The sequence below is a fragment of the Prosopis cineraria genome, unplaced genomic scaffold, assembly GCF_029017545.1.
Source record: "Prosopis cineraria cultivar Desert tree isolate PC_DT_omini unplaced genomic scaffold, ASM2901754v1 PC5, whole genome shotgun sequence".
Lineage (NCBI taxonomy): Eukaryota > Viridiplantae > Streptophyta > Magnoliopsida > Fabales > Fabaceae > Prosopis > Prosopis cineraria.
In genome coordinates, this window is record NW_026555336.1 from 22400701 (window position 1) to 22413684 (window position 12984).

General features: G+C 30.3%; 1 protein-coding gene across 1 annotated transcript; it reads right to left on the reverse strand.

Annotated features, from left to right (window-relative positions):
* Positions 1-5352: 5352 nt before the first annotated feature.
* LOC129310422 (kiwellin-like) lies at positions 5353-6193 on the reverse strand. The gene has a single exon (XM_054952260.1). The coding sequence runs from the start codon at positions 6183-6185 to the stop codon at positions 5553-5555; it is 633 nt and encodes a 210-aa protein (XP_054808235.1). The 5' UTR covers positions 6186-6193; the 3' UTR covers positions 5353-5552.
* Positions 6194-12984: the final 6791 nt, after the last annotated feature.

Genomic DNA, 12984 nt, shown 5'->3' on the forward strand with positions numbered 1-12984 from the left:
CCCTTATAGTTGTGCATGTTAATTAATAGTAGTGAATTATTCTATTATTGAGATGTTTGTCTCACCCCATGATTACATTTTATAGGTGATAGCTCCGGTAGGGGCAAGGGGAAGGAAAGGGTCACTGAAGAGTAAAGAGCAATAGTTGTATAGCTCTTCCCTTTTCCTTTTGGATTTGTAATGAATGTGCTATGTTATAATGCCAACTTAGAAACATGGCATTATTTTGGTTGTCCCTTGTATGAAATTGTGATAAATGTGTGTATCTTGGTCCAAGGTTGATGTTGTGAATTAAGTATGTGTACTTAGCCAAGTTACAATTACAAGTGATGTATTTGAAGTGATTTATATGCCAAAATGACTAAATTGAGATGCGTGTTAAATTTAATCTACCCTTTTGTGTTATTGTCAAATGGGGGTTTGCTGGTCATTTTGTGTGCAATTGTTTATTTGGGTGATATGAATGAATCGTCACGTTGTGGATGGTCTATTTGAGGTGGTCAAAGTGTCTCTAGAGCTAATGGCATTTGGTATTATGAGTTAGACACCTTTGTGTATGTTTTAAGGTGAAAATGAATCATTTTGGGATCGGGTGTTTCATCTTTTTAACGGATGATTGTTTGAGTGTGAGATCAGTGGTATTAGCCAGAAGGCTCAAAGACTTCATGTGAATACTTGAACAGCCCAAATCGAACGTCGGATGGTGAAACAGTGTGCTCCAAAAGTTCAAAGAGCTAAAACCCATGTTAACACAACAATATCCCTTTAGATTATATACTTCAAAAATAAAGATAGAGTCGAAATCCAACTTGAAAAATAATTAGATTTTATAATTTTTTATATAATTTTACAATTTTCACATTGAAATCAATATGGAATTATTAGATTTTATAATACTTAAAGTTTTAAATAATTACTTTTTTATAACCTCATTATATAATAATGGAATAATATGTTAAATAAAAATATTTCAATCTATATTATATAATTCAAAGAAATAGATCGAATTAGAATACATATACTCCATTTAAAAATGTAAGGTATTTTTAACCAAATCTCACCTTCTAATAAAGTTCTTATATATTTTTAAACTAACCCTATCTTTTCATATTTACCCCTATTAACTACCCTATAATAAATATAAAGTCAACATTAATACAGGCACTTTTGAAAAAAAAAAGTAATTATTACGTCTCAAAAGACTAAAAATATTTTATATTTTTAAATATCTAACTCCTCAAAAAATGCTTTATATTTTTGAACAGAGAGAGTAATATTTTTTAAAATATAATTAAATTATATAATTTAAAAATATACACTGATTTTAAATAAAACCTTAGCAATAATTGTGTTTTACAATTAATATTTTTTTCAAGATAATTAGAATCAAATGGATTTTGAAATTAAAGAAATTAATTAGATGCTAAAATAATTAGTTGTCATCTGTTGTATCAATCTCATGCCCGTTATGAAACCTGACTTCCAAAGGACAAAATAAAAAGAACGTGAAACAATTATCTTAGCATGGACTTGGAACGCGGGGCAGGTGGCGTGAATGGGTCAAATGCCTTATCAAATGGGCTTAAAAGTTATGGGACACAATGGGATGCTTGGAAGGGTGTCGAGAATTTGGTGTATCACCCGTACCATCATTCCTTATGTTTCATCTAGAGTTTGAGAAAACCGGCTGATATTATATTTTGAAGGGTTGGGTTGGTGAAAATAGGTCTATTTTGGTTTTGTAAACAAGCTGCGTGGTGGGCTAGCTCTTTCTTTTTTGTTAAAACTTTTGTCACGCCCTAAAATTGAAACGGACAGACACGGAAAAGAAAGACACGACAAGGGCTACTAAATTTTTTTTAATAATATCTCAATTATAATTATACTTGAGTTTATAATAATAATTGAGATCCCAATAAAGAATCATTGCTCTACATAATTAAAGGAAACATGACTTTGATTCATGAATCTTATTATTAGTGGTCTCTTTTCTAATACTACTCTATGTGCCAAGCTATCCATGATTTTTTTTTTTGCTTAAAATCCCTTGCCTTATATTTTTTTTTCATGTCCCTGCCAAATTTTAGATCATTTTCATACTCTCTTTTGATACATCTCTCCATACCTGATCTTTCCATTTATTTAATTATCGTTTTGTTTAATGGTATGGGATTGCTAATTATAGCATTAAAATAAATAGGTTATTCTTGATCATCACAATGCTTATTAATGATAACCATTAAATAAATATTATATTATATTATATATATTTTAATTTAATCTATTTCTTTGAATTATATAATATAAAGTAAAACTACTTTTAACATTTTTTTATGAAAAAATAATAAAAAAATTCCTTCAAAATATATAAATAATAATTTGGTTCCTAGAAATGTTATAATTCCCTTGAAGTCCCTGGATATTTTTTTGTCATTAATAAATTTATTTAAATTATCAAATTATCCTTGTTGAAAATAAACGATTTACAAGTTTTATTTAAATATTCACAACTTTTATTCTTATATTTATAATAATGCAACAACAAATAAGAAATTTAACATGCAAAATTGTGATTTGCTATTACATTGTTGTGAATATAAGAAGAAAAATTGTGAATATTTAAACAAAACTTGTGAATCATTTATTTTCAACAAGGACAATTTGATAATTTATATAAATTCATTAACAACAAAAAAGTTCTTAAGAACTTTAAACAATTATGTCATTTTGAGGGATTAAATTTTTATTTATATATTTCAGAAGGATTTTATTATCTTTTTTTTATTATTCTTAACTACTTTTAACATATTATTCCATCGTTGTATATTTAGATTATAAAAAAACTAATTATTTATAAATTTAAGTAATGATAGTTAATAACCTATTTATATGTAAAGAAATACTCCCTCTAATCATTATTATGAGACACTTTCAACCGTTTCACACATATTAAAAAAATTATACTTTTTTATATTATAAAAATGATATATAGTTTTAATTTTGTTTTTGATTTTAAATAATAATAAAACTATATTAAATACTTTTAAGTTAATTAAAAAAATTAAATTAAAAAAATAATTTAATTATTATAAAGTGTACTGTAAATTAATTAAAATCGAACAAAATAAGTATATTGAAAAAGTACAGAGATGATCCAAATTATGTCGGTCCCTCCCGTGTCAATGTAGACTGGGGAAGACGTGAAGTTTACCCCACGCTAAATAAACGCACCGCTCAGGTACATGATCATTTACTTATGCAGTTATGCTTTAAATTCGTTACAGCATAGTGCTATGTATGTGCCATACCTATGCTATATGTGCAAGCAAGGTCACTTTTGTGAATTCAAATTCCATTTGAAATAGTTCTCTAGCGTGCTTCTTTTTTCTATTAAGCATATACATTATTATATTGTCATTTGTTGAGGATTCAATCTAGGTCTCCATTGTGACTTCTTTTAGGGTCCATAAATTTTAAAAAAGTAAAAAATAAAAAGAATAATTTCAAGCAGGCTCTAGGTGCTAACTCATAAATAAGTAAATTACACTTTGAACTCAAGCTCAACCCATATTTTAATTTATTTATTTTTTTCAAATCAAAGAGCAAGCCCAAGGTTTGGAAATAGTGCAAAATAAGAGGTTCAAACTACCACCTAAGTGGAGTCGACAGCACGATAAATTTGGTCCTGAACAAAGATATTGGCACACTAAAAATCTTTCAATTCTGTCTGATTCAGTCCAATTCAAGAGTCTCAGTCTTGTTCGGTTCGTATAGACACTAGTTCTTCATGACTAAAAAGACTAAAAAGACCAGACTATTTTTTCGGGTTGGATTGGACAAGAGACTAGGCATCCGAACCATTTGGTCCAGTTCAGTCCTATTAATTTTTTGATTATAATTATAATTAATTTATTTTTGACAAATGCTTCAAGTGTAATTGATGCTAAGAAGATGATTGTATCAAGATTTGTTAAGTTTGTTTCTAAATTGTTGTAATATAGTGTTGTTGAAGTTTGTTAGGTGCTATTTTTGCTAAAATTATAAATTTAAATCATTTGGATTATAATAGAAATATTTTTTTTGTTGGAAATTATTATGAATTTATTATTATTATTATTATTATTATTATTATTATTATTATAAGTGTTTTTACTATCTTAATTGAGTTTATTAAGTTGAAATGTATTATTGCCTCTTATAGAAGAAAAAAAGGAAAAAAAGAAAGCTAAGTGAGTACTGGACTAACAGAATCAATCTTCTAATTCTATGAATCAAGTCCAGTCATGGTAATCTTCGAGTTATCACTAGACAAAACTAAACTACAAATTATCTAATTTAATTTTTTTTATAAAAGAGATCGAATTTTGAATTAAAGTAATTCTAATACTGTCCTATCCTTTGTGCAGTGCTACTCAATAGGAACAGCATGCAAAATAGCAGCGTCAAAATCACTAGAGTGGGCATTTTTCGCCAGTTGGTCAACACAGTGGATATATACTTTCTCTGTAGGCCTTTGACCAAAAAAAAAAAAGTTCCCTGTAGGCATGAGAGATATAGAGACTCTCCTCTTTTGTTAAGATCTGCATAATTTGCTGAATCTCAGCATTCATTGGGTGACCTGGTCCTCCCCGCGAGTCAATAAATTTATGGCCTCTAGAAAGTCTATATAAATATTAACGTTTTAAAAAATAGTTTTGTCTTCTCCATATTCCAATTTTCAAGTGCTAGTTCGTCTTCTCCATTATTTCGTGTTTCATATTAGTTTCGAAGTTTTGTTGTTGGGCTTTAATTCTTCATTTGGATGGAAAAAAATATGGAGGAAAATTTTTCTAAAATTAATAAAAAAAATTTACTATATATTTTTAAAAATTTCTTTTCCCATTTTCCTTTCTTCCTTATTTTCTTTCCATTTTTCCCTTCATCCAAACCAAGTCAAATATTTTTTATCATATTATAATCTTCCCTAGTTTTGGCACATCCGAAAATCTCAGTTATCACTTTGTCCCTTTGGAATCAATCCCAATACAAGATATTATATTTTTTTATCTCAAATTATAAAACACTTTTAAATAAAATTACACATACTAATAAAGTTTATTAAATATACTTTACAACTTTATTTTTTTTAAAATAAAAATATAAACTTTTAAAAATATCTTTTATATATGAAAGAATTTTAAAAAAAAGAAAATATAATTGGAAGGGTAATAATATTAAAAAAAATCATTAATGATCCCCCATTTTTGTCCAAATGTCTTATATTTTGGAACACTAAATCTCTTTCAAAAATATCTTATAATTTGAGGTAGATGTAGTAACATCTTTTTTCCTTTCATTAACAACACCCAAATTCAAGAAACATATTCACCCAAGAGATAATAAGGAATACATAGGACAACTAGAGGGGGAACTCATGTCAGACAATATAGCTTTCTCATTCTCCATCGAGCTAAGTAGCACACATATATCCTTAAACATAAACTAAGCTCAGAATATATAACACCAAGCTTTAATTTTATGTGCTTAAAGAAAATAAAATTATAATTATAATCTCAGGCGGCCATGGTCCAAGTAACGGCTACTTCACCCTCAGCCGTATCCAGTTGCAGGTCCTTCCACACAAGATCTGAAGCATCCACTATGTTGTTTTTGCATGGTGGCTGATAAGCGTGTTCCTTGTCACACCCGTTCACCGAGTCACACTCGTCCACCACCTTTGCCACCGTGCTTCGGCCGTTGTTCGCCGTGATTCGGATGTTCTTAAAACATCGCGACCTATTGTGATACCATCCGGTGGACAGGGCAACAACTCGTCCATTAGGGTGGAACTTCTTGTCGCACTCAGAAGGGCCGCTGCCATCACCGCCGGGACCAAAGTCATTGACGGTGAGAATGGCGCGCGTGCCAGCCAAGTTATAAGGCGGAGAGTAAGGGCCGTTGGACTGGCAATTATTGCCGTCGACATTGGAGTTGGTGCAACTTTGGGTATCAGATTGAGGATCATCGTCGCATTTGCCATTGATGCAAATAAGCTGACCCACACAGTCGTCTAGGGTTTCACATGGGCCATTGCAAGACGATGCTTCTGTGTCTGTGATTATGATGGCAAGGAAAAGGAGAAACAAGGTAAGGATCGCGAAATTTCCCATACCTCTAGGCTTTTTTTTAATCAACTGAACTAACATTTATTCGTAAACAAGCATGAATTATTTGCTGGAACAATGAAAACTAATTAAAGTTCCAATACAAATGTGGCCAAAGAAGAAGAGGATAGGCAAAGACGAAGACCATAACAACTGAAATGACATTGGCGTTGGCCACTTGACCAACATGTTCCCATTGTTAATAATTGCAATGAATTGAAGGACGATAATGGAGAATGAAAGTCTTGAGAGGGCAAAGACGAAGACTATTCAAACTAGAAACGTATACAATGCTTAGTGGGCCCAATGCCAATTCCATATTATAGAAATGTCAAATGAGCACCAAATGAAAGAGACAAGGATGGCTATGGGTGGCGGTATTTGGGCTAAGTTCAAATAAACTGAAAATATTTTAGAATCGGGTTTAAAAGTTTAATTTTTTTTATTTTGGATTTATTTGGACCTCTTGAATAAATTCTAAAAAATTTAAGTCAAATCTAAACCCATATAGACTTAGCCCGAATAAAATTTATTTTTTATTATTAATAAAATATTATAAAATAAGATAAGATTGAAAATATTAAATTTTTTAAAAATAAAATTTAAAATTAGATAAAAATAAAATGAAAAAAAAATAATATTTGACAATTTAGATATTTAGGACAACACAAATAAGCCCGAAAGCTTGAGGAGTTTTGGCTCAACTTTACTATATGGGTTTTTACATGTTAGGGTATCTTAAACCCAATGCGAATAAGCCTGGATCGAATAAGTCTTGCTCACTCGTATTTGGCTCTAGCTATTGGTGACAATGAAAAAATATTAATTTTTAAATTAAACTTTCTTACATCCCCTAACTCTGGGTCTTGGCTCTGCCATTAGAAGTAGCTCTAGTAAAAAAAAATCTAATAAACAAGTACCCACACAATGTTTAAGATGATTATATTATTTAAGGAAAACATGATCATTGGTTCCTATAGCTTTATAGGATTTTGCTTTTAGGTCCTTCATTTTTCTCTAGTGTTTTTTAGTTTGGAAACACTAAAAACACATAAACTATCGGGATCTAAGAAACAAACGTTACCCAGTCATACTAAAACTATAGATATTGAAAGCATTGGAAAAAAACTACAGGGACTAAAAATAAAACTCGATAAAACTATAGGGACCAATGATTGTATTTTCCCTATTATTTATAACTTATAAATAATTTTTTTATATAAATTCCTCATAAATTTTATATGGGAGAATTTTAGAGTACGACCATGGATGTGACTTAATTAAAAAAAGGATTAAACAAATATGAAAATGTACCACAAGTTGTTGGGGTTGAAATGAAAATAATTTTGTAAGACAAAATGACTAAAGTGCCCTTAATAGAAGTGAAGAAATAACTGCAAGAAGCATGTTTTACATCCATTTAAAAGAGGTCATCACAAATTCCATCATGGCAAGCATAACTTTCAATGTGGGTTGACACCGACATGGAAAGTCAGTTTCCATGTCGATTACTTGCCTTAACCAATGTGGAAACATAAATTTTCACGTCAGTTATGCATTGTAACTGACGTGAAAAGTTATGTTTCCATGTCAGTTAAGCAAGAAACTGACGTGGAACCTAACTTTCCATGTTAGTTTTTAAAAGAACCAACATGGAAAGTCCTTCTTTTTAAAATGTGAGGTTTATTTTCTAGCACATCCATAATTTAAGTTTGTAAACTTTACATAATATATCTAGCAGATAAAAATAGCCAACCAGCCAATAGAATCAATTAGGTATATAAGTAACTAGCACAATATTTGTCCATTGTATCTAAAGTAATCAACCTAGCTATTTGATCAACTAATTGTAACAAACATGATATTTTTCCATTGTATCTAATCTAATCAATATACATATATGTTCAACTAACAATTTGGCAACCTCTCACATTGAAAAGTGCTCTTAAAGAATTTCATGAGCCAATATTTTTCGAATGCCATCAATCTCCTCGTCATTGTAGGGATCCAAATTATCAAATATATAAATAATAAAATCAATCAAAATAATACTATAAGATGTTAAGTTAAAGATTTAAAATAAAATTACAAAACCAAATAAATACCTTATGCAATTTCATGGTGCTTCCCATTTCAACTATCTCATACATGTAATGAATAATATAATATCTGCATTCTCTTTGTTCTAACTACTTATGGCATTGGAAATAAATGAAAATTAAAAATTAAACTAACTTTCAGGTAAATCTCATACATGTGAATGATGATTAAAGATAGAAGTTAAGTCTTCATGCTCACTTTCAAGTAAATCCAATGAATCATTATTTCTTTCTTACATAATCCAATCAACATATAATATGTTTGAAGTGCCCTAGCATGAATTGTAAATGGAAAAAACATTAAAAAGCATAAATATATCAATAAAGTAAAGTTTTACAAAGATAAATTTACTTGTTAAAAATCCATTTAATCTCATCACTTGGTTTATTGCCTAGAGAGCAAAATCAGTATATTACAACTTTAGGAGGACAAGGAACATAAAGTGACCAATGATACCTATAACATATAAGTTTTTTAATGTCTATTAGAAAACATGAAATAACTTTATAAATATATAGACATGAATAAAAAAATACTTGCCCTTCAATAATTAGCATTAGATAACATGGCAACGTTGTATCTACCATATGATTCATCACGTATGTCATCCTCCAATGTATTGTGTTACTTTTCCCCTGTAAAGCTACCAGGTACAAAAATCCAAATTTGTCCTTTTTTCCCATTTCAACGCAAACATTATAAAGGTTCTTGTCATTGAAATGTGTTCAAAATGTTAGTGCTATGAAAGAAAATTAGGAAAAATGGAGAAAAGTAAATAGAAAAATTACAAGATTCATAATTTGGCAAATGAAATGTCTAGTTCATTTAAAGTTAGGAACTCCTTGAGGTCTTTTTTGTCAATTAGAAAGACATATTGTGTCTTTACACCCATGACACCCAGTGGCATTTTAATATTAATGGCCTTTGTCATATTCTTATAAACTTAATTCAATGTTGCCAGATAAGAAAATTTCTCAACATCTTTAGGTTCCTATTAAAATGAGAAGAGTTTTATGAGTAATTAACATAAAGAAAACAACATTGGTATTAAGGCATTCTTTAGCTCTAGCGATGTTACATCGGTATTTAACATAAGACTTTTAGGCTGTAGAATGAAAGCTCCTTTTGCATGGTCTACTATTGCAACTTTTGAGGTAGGAAATGACACTAATGCGTCATCCTCACCCATCCAAACATGTGTAACTATCACCCTAACTTGATCATCTCAAATTTTTTGATGATGGATTGTAGACTCAAGAGTACTGTATACTTGACCTTTGGTGACAACACTTTTTTTTTGGAAGCTCCAAATAAAGATAACAAGGAGTTACATTGTCATCTAGTATAGGAGGATTGGTGTCAACTAGTGCCAATGCTAATGCCCCTACTGTTTTTGGTGCTTTGCATTACAGGGGAAGTCAGGATGAAACAAAATAAAAAAATTTAAATGTTGATAAAATTAAACACTAATCTACATTAAATTAAATGCACGCAAACTTGAGAGATACATTTAGCAACCAAAATTGTCATGCCCGAGATCATGGATTTTATCTTTTCACAAAGCTGGGCCATCATTTCTTCCCATAGCAATTCATGAAATTCCTGTTTGACCTCTTGTCAAACCTCTTGTCGCATATCAACTCGAGTATCTTCCCTAATCTTGGTTATCAACTGATGGATCTTACTTTTAGACATATAGAGAGCTTCATGAAGTTGATCCAAAGTATTGTTGTAAACCAACTCCTCTACCAACCCCTATAACTGGACTAGGGTGTTTTGGCTTCCCAATTGTAGTTGCTATAATGTCTGCCCTTCCATTGGAGTAAAGGAACCCTAAGAAGCTTACTCCTCAAGTGAATCCTACAATATATGAGTTAAATAATTAATTTATCTACTTCAAAGACAATTAATAATAAATTTAATGACTTATAATTCTTTCAACAACTAGAGTAGCCTCTGGAGTGATACACTCCCCTTTCTTCATCCTCTTAGCCTTCCATTTTCTATGATGAGTTGGTGAGGTAGGGGTTGGAAAATAATGGAAGGGTCTAATTTTGTTACTTCCTCCATTTTATTTTGATCTTCCTCCATTAGCTTGCCCTTAACTTTCCTATATCCTCCACAAGACATGTAATGGGTATATATGTTCTATGATTGTATTTTCTTATTTACAATTCTTAATTTCTGTGCAAATGAAAAAATTAAACCAATAAACAACTTTAGATAGAAAGTGACAGCTTATTAATTATTTAAAATTTAAGGTCATTTTGAGATGCCACAACTCTCTCAACTTTGTAAGGCCTCTACAACTCTTCTTACCAGGTGAACTAGTAGTATTATCATTTCCTCTAAACCCTCCATATATAGATACACACACTATTGGAAATAAGGTGAGATTGATTAAAAGAAAGCAATACATAAACTAAATTAATAAACAAACAACTATTACTTCATTCATTCTTTCAAATTCCTTCACAATGATTATCTCCTCTAAGACCCTCCATACATATATATATATATATATATACACATACTCATTTGTACCTATTTTTAAACATGTGCAAACGGGGATGGGCGAGTACATATGGGTCTAGGCCACCTATTTACCTGCAGTACCCACTTTTTTAAAAAACAAATTTAATCAAAACATATGTTTTTCATCCCATTCTAATTTAATATAAGTACTTAAGTAGCATCATTTTAAAAGTTTAAATCTCTAAATAATACAAGGATAAATATTTTAACAGTAAATAAATAAGTATCAATAATTCTAATTTCTAAAGTTATAATCCATTTAGCCTCATAGATCCTCATTCAATGATTATCTTCTTCAGAGTCACTTAATGATATAGCAGAAGATTGAGCTATTAACTCTTCCTCTACAAGACAAATTAAGACAGTTAGATTAGTAAGTAACACTATATATTATATAATATGGAAATCAAAATGAATATAAATCAAATAACTTATTCAGATTACCATCAACAACATATAAAGTCTTATCAAAATAGTCAATATCAATCTCTTCCAATGGGTTGCCCTTTGATGATAGCCAATTGTGAGTGCAAATGAGTGCCTTGGCCATTTTCGAAGATAAGGAACTCCTAAAAGTATCTAATACTCGACCCCTAGTACTAAAAGCAAATTCTGAAGATACCATGAAGACGGGTATAGCCAATAAATCATGTGCAATGAAACTCAAATTTTATTTAGAAGAATTCACTTTTCACCATGCCAAAATGTCAAAATTATCTTCACAAGCATCAACTAACTCTGCATTTAGATACTCTTTCACCTTTGAAATTTGTTTCTTCAGACATGTACTCATTGCAGTGGCTAAGAAATCTTATAAATTTAGCTGAAAGAGTTATGGCATATGAATGCATAGTTAGAACTTATACTAGGTATAAAGTTAGTTTTGATGGGGCTGTAAAAGGTAAATCTGCTATGGGTAGTTGTGGGGGGTTACTTAGGGATAATAAGGGTGGCTAGGTAGGTAGGTTTTGTCTAAATTTGAGGGCTTGTACTACTGTGAATGTTGAGATTTGGGGTGCTTTGTGGGGAATATGAATGGTGAAGGAGCATGGAGTTGAAAATCTAATCGTGGAAGGTGACTCATTGGCTGTAATTAATATGCTGAGTAAAGTACAAGATGACATACATGTAATGTTAGGTTATTAAGTGACATGTTTAGGAAAGATTGTTTTCATTTTAAGAAGATTAGATTTAAGCATGTGTATAGGGAGGAAAATACGGCTGTTGATTGGTTAGCTAAGTATAGTTTAGATTTACCTTTTGAGTTGATGAGGTTTGTTGAGCCTCCTAATAGATTACAGAACTTGTTGTACAGTGACGCTTTGGGTATTTCTTACCCAAGGAAGGTTTTGATTTATGAATAATAATAGTAGGGCTTTGCCCACATTCACCGAAAAAAAATAAGGATTAAATAAATATGAAAATGCACTACAACCTGTTGGCATTGAAATGAAAATAATTTTATTATAAGACAAAATCGCTAAAGTGCCCTTAATAGAAGTGAAGAAATAAGATGTAAATTAAATCATTGCATATCATGACTTATTAAATTCCTTCATTACATGCTAATGTGAACCATTATTTGTTACTTCATCATGCTCCAATTATTATATAAAAAAACCATGTTCCAATTAATTTGGAACTTGTTACATTGTTATCTTAACTTATACTTGTTAAAAACATCACATTACATGTTAATTCCCTTACATCACTTGATGAGTCCTTTATGTTGCTTGTTAACTATTTAACTTATGTTAACCCTATTTCAACTTGTTAAAATATTAATTTAACTTGTAAAATTCATTATATTAAAGAGGGAGAATATAATGGGAAGGATAACATTGAAAAAAAATTAATGAAATCCTATTTTTGCCAAAATATCTGATATTTTGGGATATCAAATCTCCTCCAAAAATATCTTATAATTTGGGATGGAGTAACATCTTTTTTTCTTTCATTAATAACACCCAAATTAACGAAACATATTCACCCAAGGGATAATAAGAAGTACAAAGAACGATAAGAGGAAACTCATATCAGACAATATAGTTTTCTCATTCTCGATCGAGCTAGGTAGCGCACTTATGTACTTAAATACAAACTACATGCAGAATATATAATACAAAGCTTTAATTTTATATGCTTTGTCTCTTGGGACATTTGATTTGGTCACAAGGGAGAAGAAAATAAAATTATAATTATAATC